The following is a 12,282-nucleotide window of genomic DNA, read 5'->3' as shown; positions in this document are numbered from 1 at the left end:
GACATTCATTGCGGTTCTTACTATAGTACAAGCAACACAATCCGAATATATGTATACTCCATAGCGCGCCAGGAAAACATTAGTTAAGCCGCATTAGTTCTGCTAGAATATCGCTTGGCATTCCCCAAGTTACTGCGAAAATGTTTCAGTTAATGCCCCATATACCCCATTTGCTGCGCCCTTTAAGCGATTGGCCACTCACAATTTTATAGTTTAGCACTTATTCGCTGTGAATTATGCATTTGTTACAACACTCCTATTTGATTAATTGAATATGCATAAATAAAATCGCAAAAAATCTAAATATAGCCAAATAAAAGTCTGCTGATAATACTATATAGAGATAAGATTAGAATTCCCAGCTTTCTGTATGCAATGTTGGCTAACAACGTAACGAAAGTAAAGCGCAGAAGAATATTAATGGGAATTTCCATGCCATCCTTGAACTCTGGTATAGTCATGACCAGGTGCAAAAGCCTTATCTAAGGATTAACTTGTAGAATACAGCAAGGGTTCGGTATTTGCAATGTACTTTGAAAAGCATGACAACAGAGGGAGAGCACTTTAGTGGATGTCATAAATCCATTTCATATTTACTTGACTCTGTCACTATATCATTTAGTGGTGTTACCATTGCTGTTACTGTCACTGTTATTGCCACTGTTACTGTCACTGTTAATCTACTGCTGCTGCTACTCCTACTGTTAGTTCTATTGTTATATATTAATGTCTGTTCATTTTTCATATTCCGAAATAAAATATCTCTTATATTTCAAAAACAACGAGTAAATAGACTCACATTCCAAACAACTTTCACTTATTCTTATTCCGAATCCTAGAAATACGAGTAATATAAAAATTAATAGAATTGTGTTTCTTTCTGAACAAATAATATAATTAAGGCAAATATTATTATCTTTGCAATATCTTTGCTTAATTACTTTTGTATACACACAAGCAAACGTGACGTGTTTTTCTTAATAATTCACTTGAGATTTTATTTGTTTATCAAACTTTATCTGCGACCTAAAAAACTTTATTGCTCAATTATTTTTCTATTATTCACCAACTATTTTAATGATAATCAATTGAAATACAAGCTTACGCAGTATAAATTTACCCGGAGTTATGAATTACATGATAACATTAAAACTCAAATAAGATTCCATTGATATGCTCATAATACGCCTTCACTTATTTAAAGTATCTCCGCAAACATTATCCCATGCCTGATATCTAGATTTTTATTGCACTTCCAGTCATAAAGGAGTTCATAACATATTTCTGGCTATCAGAAACAAGTTAAATCCTTGTCGATTTATTAAAGTGATGAAATGAAATGAATGCGAAGCCGTTAAAACGGGTATTTGATGTGGTTGGTCCCCAGTGTGGAGCACTTAACAACGCCAAACGACATGAAATGGGGGAACAGAGAATAAAACAAAACACAAAAAAAAAGAAGAACAAAATTATGATTTACGCAATAATTAAATGTCAATTCATCTGGGCCTCGTCTTGTGTGCCGTTTCCTTCTGTTCCCCCTTCACTCTCTTCCGTTCGCTCCGTTCCGTCTGCGTCGCTTGCGGTCGATTCGACTGAACTTTAAAAGCGACAACGGTTATTAATTCACCCTGGCTGGAGAGCATTGGGGAGCACTGGGAGCATTGGGAGACTGGCGCTCAGCAACCTTTATTTTGTTTTTGTTTTGCTTCCAACTGTCCAACTGGACAACGGACGGTGGGACAACAGGACAACGGAGGATGGGGGTTCAGTTGCGACAGTCGTTAATGGAAAAAATGTGATGCTCTCTGCTCATCTTGTTCTCGATACCCTTACCAAGTGGCTAACATTAATTGGTGACTTGTATGAAACAGACTAATAATAATAATATAATACAGTCGAGTAATATATACAGTCGAGTCTCGATCAAAAATCTCGATAAATAGAAGAAATGTACCCACTTGAAAAATTCGTTCTCGGTAATTCTCGATAATATTAATTTCTGTGTACATCGAAAATTTCGAATTATTGGCACTCGACTGTAATATACTTATTTTTCTATAAGTTTGTGGAAATTAAAATTTTTGGGTGAGAGAGAGGGAGAGAGATTGGAATTATATCTATAATCTGATTATTTTAAATTTATATTTTATATAATACTAGTCTAATCGTTATTTGGGTCTTTTATTATTATAAATATATGTTCAATGATAATTATCTCTTAGTCGTATATATACATAGGTAATATAGATGTAATATGCTATACTTTAAATACCCTTTGAAGCAAATTTCATTTTTTAATTGATCGCCAAATTAAAGCTGACCCTTATAAACTAGTTTAAGTTCTATATCATACATGAAAATTAAACTAAAAATGTTCAACTTTATTTATTTATCTATAATCAAAAGTTTTAATTACTTTTTAGTTGTATGCTATATTCCATTTATTTTTATTGAAATGTTTGCATTTTAATAACTTTCCTCTCCCAAGTGTATATTTTATTCGTTGTTTCGCAATTAGCTGTTGTCTCATATTTTATTTCGCTTTTGTTTTCGAGGCCGAAAAGGTTTTATTTATTTTTTCTGTTTGTTTTTATTTTATTATTTTTTGTTGTTGTATAAAGTAGAGCGAGACGAACGGGTTTCGGGGAAAATGCTGGGATTTTGGCGACGGGATGCGTGCACATAGCCAACATCGAACGTCCTGCCATAAAATTGCAGGCACGAATTTACGAATTTTGTTTTTGCTGTTTTTTGCTCTTTCCTTTGCTTTTGTTGCTGTTGTTGTTGTTGTTGCTTTTTTGCTGTTCCTGCTGATGTTGCTGCTGTTATTTTTGCCAGCCTTTTTATTTGTCTGAGTTTATTGCGTGGAATTCTATTTAATAAATTCCATTTTATGCCCCCGCCCCGCGCGCTGCCCCAATGTCCGTCGCTATGTTGCCAGGATTTATATGCAGTTTGTGTTGTTCGTGTTGTTGGCCAATGCAAATTTTAAAATTCAATTCTGCTATTCAAACGAACAAATTACAAAACGAAACAACTAAAAATACTTTGCGCGGAAAGTTCATGAATTTTGGAAAGTTCGACAGTTAGTTACTCTGTAAATAGTTGAATTTAAATGTTTTTAAATGTAAATTAATATGATATAGATAAATGTGCAAATATGTGGATGCAACGAACTTTATATTTGAATATATCATTAACTTTTCCCTGAAGTTGCAGCTGGCTTATTATATCAGAAATAGCTTATAAATCGTAAATAATATGTGAATTCACTTGTTAGATATTTGACGTACTACATTTGACTTTAATGGGTTTACTCTAACATCTCTCTCCTCTGGCCACAATCGATCGAGCCTATTTATATGCAAAACTTTACACATCATGTGCCTGTCTACGAAGCTATTTAATCTTTGGCTTGCTAAAGTTTCTTCTTGTTTAAATTAAATTTGATGTTGGGGAAACTTCGTTGTATTTGCCAATGCGTTTAGTTTTCCATTTCAACAAAGTCACTAAGAACAGACAAAAGAAAAGAGAGAATAAAAACGAACAATAAAGACGGCAAAGTTTAAGCACCTCAGTAGTAGAGCGAAAAGCAGAGGAAAAAAAAAACAGAAAAGTTATAGAAGAAAAAAATGAGGAACAAATTCCCAAAAAAGCGTTAAAAGTTCTCAACAGCGCAACTTTTTGCGAACCGTCCTAGAAAACTTTCAGTTACTTTAGTTCTTGTTGCATGGAACTTCCGCTCTGAGCTCCTACTATTGGCGTACGAACTACTCTAGTCGAAAGAATAACAAAAACAATGTCAAGAACAAGAACAAACGGCGATAAGCAATGGGAACTTGCGTTTGTTCTGCTCGATTCTTAAAGTTTTACTGCGAGCGACGCTTAAAGCCATCAACGTGAATTTCTTTACGCCGTGTTTTCTATTTCACTTGTTTTTGTGTTTTTTTTTTTTTCTTTTTCTTTCTCTCATTCAACTTCGTTTCCATGTGCGCTATGGTTCTGCCAGAAGGACACGAGAGCCATAAAAATGTTTCAGTGCAGCAAAAGTTTTTAAAAACAACTGCAGCAGCAGCAGCAGCAGCAGGAACAGCAACAGCAGGAACAGCAACAGCAGGACACGGCAGTACAATAACAACAACAAAATTGTTGAAGTGCATGCCGAAGCTCGCTTGTACAACAAAAGTAACAACAACAACAACAACAGCTCTTAAAAGGCTGCCGTAGCAAAAAAGTAGAGCATTTAACTTGGGCGTTTGGAAAATTAAATACCCTTGAATTAAATACTTCAAATAGTTTGTGTTCTGTTATTACCTCTTTGAGCATGGACTATTTTTTTTTTTTTTTTTAGTTTACATAGTTCCATAGTTCCCTTAGATGTTGAATGAAATTAGATTACATTACAGGAATTAATTATATTAATTAATTAATTAATTCCTGCCAGCAGAATCTTATTAATTAATTAATTAATTGTATTAATTAATTAATTATAATTGCGTTTAATTAGTAATAATGATTCTGCATCTGAATTGATCAGCTTACAGTGAATTTCCAGTAAAAGTGTCCCAGCTGAGCGCCACATAAATATAGATATGGTATATATGATCAAAATTCAAAATTTATAAAGCATAACATTTTTCTATACAATTCAAATTTGTTTAAAAAGGTTTTTTTTTAAATTTATTTATTTATTTATTTTTATTTATTTTTTTTTTACAAAGGACAAAGAAGGATTCCAAATCCTGGCTAATGCTTGGATGTTTTCTAGTCAAAGACCAATATTTTAGTCAAAACTACTCATTAAATATAAAATATAAGTATATATTTTCAGCTATATTTAATTTTCTAAAAAATAAACTGACTAACAAACGAATTATAGAAATAGCAAAAGTCTATATGGTAAAGATAAAATTAATGATAATTACTTAATTGTCAAAAAAAATAATAATAATAATAATAAATAAAAAAATAATATTAATATAATAAACTGGAAATAAATTTGACAATATTTTAGTGAGCAAAAAAGGCCGTTTAATATACCCCATTTCTATAACCCAGGGTAAAGGCTATAAAAAGTGGCACATTTCTCTTTCTAGCAGGCAGTTGCTGCCACTAGTCATATCCCATACTCTGCACTAAAACTTGGCGCTGCATGGAATTCTAAAAAAAAAACGTCGATGAAAGAAAAATAAAAATATATATATAATTGAAACATGGCCAGCTCGATGCACATCGATGTTGCTGATGAGGGCGGGGTGCGGGTGCGGTTGGCGAGGGGTTTGATAAATTTGTTGTTTATGCTGATGTTGTTGTTGCTCGTGTTCTTGTTCTTCTTGTTGTTGTTTGTTCAGTTTGTGTTAACTTTATGGCGCTTGTACGCTTACAAGTTTACAATTGTTGGAAAATTTAATTTGAACAGTAAAATAAATAAATAAAGCAATTTAATTACCTGTTACAATAATGCTTTTATATCTATCTTTTATATCTAGCTGCTTTGGCACGTTTGTTCATTACACTTGCAATTGCATATGAAATTATACACTTTCTAATTATGCAGCTGATAGAATCAGACAATTTACCTATTAGAGACATTAAGACTCTCATTTCATGAAATTATTTCTACAGTATGGTATTATTAAATTGTAATTGTATAATGAAGATGGAATTAAATTTTTAAATTGACTTTTTATGTTGATTTTGAAATCGAGTATTCACAATAATGCAAAATATTTACACAACCTTTTGACCTACAGGGTATAGCAATCAGTTTGTATTTAATCAATAATCTATTTTAAGGTAATATAAATATAAATAAAAAATATTAAATTGGTTTTGTAATGTGTTGGCTATTTATTGTAGTTAGGGGCTTACAATTTATATGTTTAGCTTGTAGTTTATTTAATGGAAACGTTTGGGAATTATTAAATACTAAGCTAGCTGATATTCTGCTTAAATTATATAGACTTGAGTCGTTACATATAAGAAAGTAGATAATATAATATTAGTTGGCTTGGTAGAATAATGGGATAGGCACACATAGTCAACAATTGAAGTCTACTAAGTCTATAAGAAATATTTATTATGGAGTATGTCCTTTCCTTAAAGGAAAACTTGCAAAAAATAAATAAAATAAATAAATAAATAGAGTGAAGCATTCAAATAAATTTCAAAGAGATTAAGACCTGAATAATTTTAGATCAATAGAAAAGTTTTGGCAATTCATAACGGTATTAAGACAACAAATTTCCATCAATATACGCTGCACACTTCTGCACAAGTAAATGGTATTAGAAACGGAAATTAGAAACATTTCTGGATGCATTATCGTGACTTAATTAGTCATATATATATGTATGTAGTACACATTTTGCTACGATAAGAACTTGGTACTTCAGTTACATTTACAAATGCAAACAATGTAACGGGAGCTAACTGTACAGCTCGTATTGATCATGTCAATAATTTTGTATAATTCTGGAATTCAGAGCTTTTTAAAATACAAATTTTGTTGCTCGTTAAGCGGACAATTGCCGGCATTGATAACCTATTTCATCAGAGCCGTGATAACCCATATATTGCGATGATCTGCGATCGTGATCTCTGGCATCGCGATGCGGGAAGCTTTTATTTTGTCGGCGATCTGTCGGCCATTGCTTCGTGTCGACGCGAACTGTTTTCTGATCATTTTTATATTTTTATTATTTTTTTTTTTTTTTTTTTTTTTTTATTTTGCGCATTTGTTTCATTAATATGTATTACACGCTCTAAACGAACATTCGTGAATAAATTTATGAATGACGTATGTGGCATCAGCTTCGATGTTGATAAGGCGCAAATGCCGTGGTCATCGGGTAGAAAGGAAAGCCCACACTTCCCAAACAAAGCAATAAATATACAACTATTTAAAAATATATATATTAGGTATGGTAAACATTTGGATTGGCTCGGTGCCGTTGTGCGTTGATAGAACTGGAGCAAATTTGTCTGAGAACCCGATGAAATTGTGTTAATTAGTGTGATCAGGTCTACTCGAAATTGAGCCTAAATATGCTAAGCAATTGTATGCTGTTCTCATTTAGCAACTACTCTGCATGCTCTTCACTCTTCGCTTTCTTATAAAATGATCGTTGATGACTTGATTTGCCTTGGGAACTATGAAATAAATATTGAACTTACTGAATCAAAGCTTTAGCGTCGAGTCGTAAATTCCAATTAAAGCAAATCAGACGAATTATACATACAAAACATTTTATTTGAGTACAATCACGTGCAAAAAATATATAGAGCTCATTGATGCTGGATTTCCAGCTAATGGAAGACTTTTTTAGTCCGAATAGAGGCTCGAATAAGTTTATTAAATATCAAAAGTAAAAACGCTGCAGTCGGGCTTAAGCAACTGCTTAATACTCGTTCGCAATCGAAAGAAAGATTTTCATTTGGATTGGCGTAAGTAGGAAAACAGTTACAAGCAAACTTATCCAAAGGTATATATTCCCAATTCAAACTTTTCATATTCAATTGCAACTAAATGGTTTTAAAGAGCTAAACGGACATTGCAGAAAGCCAATATGCTCTTTTCACTCATTGAATAAGTATCACGCAAATATGGAAAATGCAGCAAATTGCAATTTTTGTTCTCATAAGCCTTTCGCATATAAATTCTTGTCCTGTTTACATTTATTTAAGATATTAATTCGTTACAAAGTAAAATTAGACTTAACTAGTTAAAGAACTATAATTAAATCTAAATTCGAACATAATTGGCATATAAAAAGAGCTCCAGCAGATTATCCATTGTCTCACCTTCAGGAGTTACTTTATGCTCAGTAGTCCATTTTGCCTTTCCTTACTTTGCTTATTCGATAATCAGCTTTTGTTTAGTCGCAGTTTGGAAATGATACCCAAGTAGCTAGAAACAATCTTATCGACGGGGCTCCTTTCTTCTTCGAATGCCAAACGGGTTTTGGCCTCGTCATAAACACTTTTGACAGTTTCATGTTTGTTATAGTATTCCAGTATCTTTTCACGCTTCAACCATTTGTCGAGTGTTTCGTGATTCGTTGGCTCGTGCTGGAAGAAGATATTGTAGCGATACTTCAACTCCTCAGACGACTTGTGCTCCTCTATATTTTCGATGTTGGGTATGCGTAGATATGGTTGTTTACTAGTTATCCAGGCATGCGTGGACTGGCGCAGAGCAGCCCAATTCAACCTGAGGAGAGTGTCGTACACCGCTTTCGGATGGCCCAGTATGCCGTGCTGTACATCGATGAGACGCAGCTGCGATCCCGGCACGATATATTCCAGCTCGAGCTCTAACATACGTGGATCGGTGCCAGGATATTTACGTCGACCGATCAATACAATAGGCACATCCGCAGTGGATATATTTTGCATCTCCTGCATTAATGGTGAGGTCTGATTACGATAGTTGACAATCTTATTGTAGCGCCCATAGAGCAGCGAACGTTCCGCGGGCGTGAACCTCGGATACTCTGGTCGTTTTGTATAGAAGTGTTCAGAGCGAAAGAGTCGATTTATTTCCATCTCGATCACGTAATATGCCCGCCTGTGCAAGGTGATCCAAACGATTTGAGTTGCAACCGCTAGGAATTGATCGTACAGAATTCCGTCCGTCTTCGTGGCTGAAATATTGAGCTTGCTTCGCAGATGGTAGAATTGATGTAAATCTCCATCGCCCGTTATCAGTTCGGTATAATCTCGAGCGACCAGAATTCGATATTGGCTCAAATATTTGGACCAAATTCGCTTAATTTTAGTCGAATTGTGTGACTTAATCTGCTGGTATGTGTCACTGAGTTCATCTCGCTGTATTAGGATCAGCTCCACAAAACGCAAAAAGTATTCAAAATATATAATTAAACCATGCAACAGTCTATGCACAATAGGGTGGTGCATAAATTCAAGAAACTGCATGTTCAAAAACTCTTTCGGCATTAAAAATAACACTAAATTCCGCACATCATCGATTATCACAGTGTCCGCATCGAATGAGTTATCGGAGCGGACAAACTGTTCTCGTAAAACCGATTCTTCGTCCTGGTTGATGGTGCGAATAAACTTATAACCATTTGTGTAAATAAAACGTGTTGGCTGACCCTCCAAATCGGTATAATGCAGAAATTTAAGCTTTTCTTTTCTTTCGTTCCACTTCCACTTACCAACCCTATACGTTGGCAATGATCTATCGATATGTATGCGATTCATGTTGGATACGAAGAGATAATATCACTGTTATACTTATATTAAATATATGGTATATTTGATGATTGTTAGTTTCTCTGTTTAGTGATATGTTTTTTGAGATTGATTATTTTGTTATTGACACTTGATGCGAGTGAACTTTTGTATTGTGATTGTCCTTAATTGTTCAAAAACGGGTTCTTTTTCTTTTTCGTCACTACTTATTCAAAATCTCTTTATTATAATAGGTGTTACGAGAAGATGGAATTCCAAAATTCAGTATATATTTATAAAGTAATACTGATCTGCATTGACTTGGGTAAATGTTTTAACATAATCAGCAAATTTAATTGATTTGCTTATGTAATAAAAATGGTCTTAATTCAGCCATGAAATCTATTTGCACCTATTTGCTTCAGTAAAATGGGAGAGATATTTAAATAATAAGCTCAAAATTCTTTTGCTTACGCCTAAGCCAATCGATTATAATCGAAAAGAAAGAGTGGCAAGAGTTATCGATGCATAGTTATCTACAGCATATGAGATATACAGGAATAATATCCGAGATCTACGCGATCATACAAATAGGCAGAGAGTAAAGTCAGATAATCGTAGTCTGATTGATCTCAGTAATTTTCCTGGCCTCCGGAAAATCATCTCTAATACTAATATCATTTCATTGTGTTAAATTTTCTTTAGTTTTTCGCCTGTAAAATCTTGCTGATGAAATCATCAGCACCATCAAACAAAAATCTTTTCAATCAGAAGTTCGCCGAATTTGTTGATGTTTTATGTTGATTTATTTATAGTTAGTTTAGCTTTTGATGCCAGCATTAAAACAGTTTAATAGCGCTATTCTAACTGAATGCTGCTATTGTCAAATTGAAAGAAATCGATATCCATTACTTCAACTTGAAGCACAATTCAAATCTTTCCATTTGGTCTGAATGAATGTGAACTATTCTGCAAAATATACGTCATCGCCTTTGAGTACATAATCGGGCTTTTCCTCCGGCGCAGCATTCGTATGCCCAACGTCGTCCATTACTTTTGCTTTCTTTTTTCGTAGTCTTCCCATTGTATCCTTAAATTGTTCAACAATCTCATGCACTTGTCGCGTATCGCTCTTCAATTGTAACTCGCAATTGTTTTCAAGAGTATTGAGAGCTCCGCCAGTTTGATAGTATTCGAGAACCTTCACTCGATTGACCCAATTCATGAGAACCGCTTTTGACGCTTGCTCGTATATGCGAAATATTTTGTAGAACTGTTCCAAGTTCTTCGACATTCGCCGCAACGCCATATCATTGATGTTGGGTATATGCAGTTCCGGCTGCCTTATCATATAATATGGATCGTAATTCAATGAAAAGTTCGAATAGCGCACTGATGGCCAGTCCAAGGCGAGGATAGTGTTGTATAGCGTTTTTGGATGACCCAGAATACCGTGCGATATATCGACCATATACAATTGCATATCAGGCACCATATATTCCAGTTCCAGTTCGGCTATGCGATGATCAGAGCCACGATACATTCGTTCTCCGATCCATAGAATCGGCATATCCTCATCGGCTACATGGAGTAACTCCTGAATTAACGGTGATCTTTGTTCACGATAGTTGACAATTTTACAGTTGCGGCCATAGAGCAACGATCGCTCGACGGGCGTAAATTCCAGATATTCTTTGCGGTTCATTAGAAAGTATTCAGATCGGAACAGTCGATTCATTTCCATTTCAATAATGAAATACGCACGCCTGTGTAAGGTAATCCAGACGACTTGAGTTGCGTATGCCAAAAATTGACTGTGAAATGCACGATCCTTGATCTTGGATGAGATATGGACGATCTCTTTTGTGTGATAGTACTTCTTCAGATCACCCTCGCTCTTTAAGATAACGCTGTAATTTCTGGCTACCAATAGGCGATACTGGCTCAAGTACGTTGACCATATTCGCTTCACTTCATTCGTTTGCTCGCTTTGCACCTGGGCCTTATCTCCCGATAGCTCGTCTCGTCGTATCAAAATAAACTCTACCAGTTGAAGAAAATAGTTAAAGTAAAGAATTAAAGAATGAAGTAGCCTATGGACATCTGGCTGATGGATGAAGGTAACAAACTTCAAGGTTAAAAACTCTTTTGGCATCATGAAGAGCACCAGATCACGTACATCGTCTAACCCAATGGTTTCCAAATCATACCTTGCGCCGGGGCGTACATACACCTGACGGAACACCGTTTCCTCGTGCTGATCGATTGTGCGCAGGAACTTGTATCCATTTGTATCAATGTACCGCTCACCAGCGTCCCCCAATTCGCTATGTGAGACAAATTTCAGGCAATCACCTGCTTCGTCCCATGTCCATTTACCACTGGGATAGTTGGGTACAGCTGTATCGATATGTATGCGCTTCATTTTGGTAAAAGATGCGATATCTTATGAGTAAATATTGTATATAGAGCATACGATATATATGAATTCGTATTATTTTGGAGTATTTGCTTGTTAGTTTCTCTGTTTGGTGATATGTTTTTTGGAGATTGAATATTTGTTGCTTAGCAACTTACGTAAGTCAACTTTTTATGATGCTGCCAACTTAAAGTTTTACGTAATTTGATGTTTTCATCGATATCGATATCGATAATTTATATTGGTTTTGTTGTTGATTATGTTAGGGATATTGGATGACAATCGATAAAATTAATGATAATTACATATAATAATAACATAAAATATGATATAATTATATATAATAATTCCTTATAATGTGACATAATTATATAGAATAATATAATACAGTAGAATCCGGTTACAACGTCTGTACGATCCCCAGATAAACTCTTATGAGCAAACTTATACGGTTATAGCATCTTCCGGGTATAACGACGGTCCCTTGAACGTCTTTATAATCGGATTCTACTGTAATTTTATGTAATAATATAGTACTTCGTTAAAGTTGATCTCTCGACAAGTATTTTGTAGAGTGTTACATGCTATCTGTCTTAGAATCGATATATAATCAATATGTATTTCCAGATTTGAATATCGTAAGAGCTAGAGCGATTTCAATT

The 12,282-nt window shown here is 34.5% G+C and overlaps 3 protein-coding genes across 6 annotated transcripts in view; 1 reads left to right on the top strand and 2 right to left on the bottom strand.

Moving 5' to 3' along the window:
* Positions 1–12,282, top strand: part of LOC6580543 (putative uncharacterized protein DDB_G0291608) — a 97,764-nt gene that overhangs the window by 1,620 nt on the left and 83,862 nt on the right. The gene's annotated exons all lie outside the window — the stretch shown is intronic.
* LOC6580547 lies at positions 7,659–9,407 on the bottom strand. Its single transcript, XM_002006342.4, has one exon. It carries the CDS (start codon positions 9,229–9,231, stop codon positions 7,870–7,872), a length of 1,362 nt encoding a protein of 453 aa, XP_002006378.1. The 5' UTR covers positions 9,232–9,407; the 3' UTR covers positions 7,659–7,869.
* On the bottom strand, positions 9,985–11,773 carry LOC6580546. Of its 2 annotated transcripts, XM_015164258.3 has the most exons (2): positions 11,412–11,576; positions 9,985–11,244 (listed from the first exon to the last, which is right to left on the bottom strand). In XM_015164258.3, exons 1-2 carry the CDS (start codon positions 11,488–11,490, stop codon positions 10,166–10,168), a joined length of 1,158 nt encoding a protein of 385 aa, XP_015019744.1. In that variant the 5' UTR covers positions 11,491–11,576; the 3' UTR covers positions 9,985–10,165. The 2 variants fall into 2 exon arrangements, with proteins under 2 accessions (XP_015019744.1, XP_002006377.1); XM_002006341.4 differs by having other exon boundaries at positions 9,985–11,773.

The sequence above is a fragment of the Drosophila mojavensis genome, unplaced genomic scaffold (assembly GCF_018153725.1).
Source record: "Drosophila mojavensis isolate 15081-1352.22 unplaced genomic scaffold, ASM1815372v1 contig_81, whole genome shotgun sequence".
Lineage (NCBI taxonomy): Eukaryota > Metazoa > Arthropoda > Insecta > Diptera > Drosophilidae > Drosophila > Drosophila mojavensis.
This window is presented reverse-complemented; position numbering and strand designations above follow the sequence as displayed.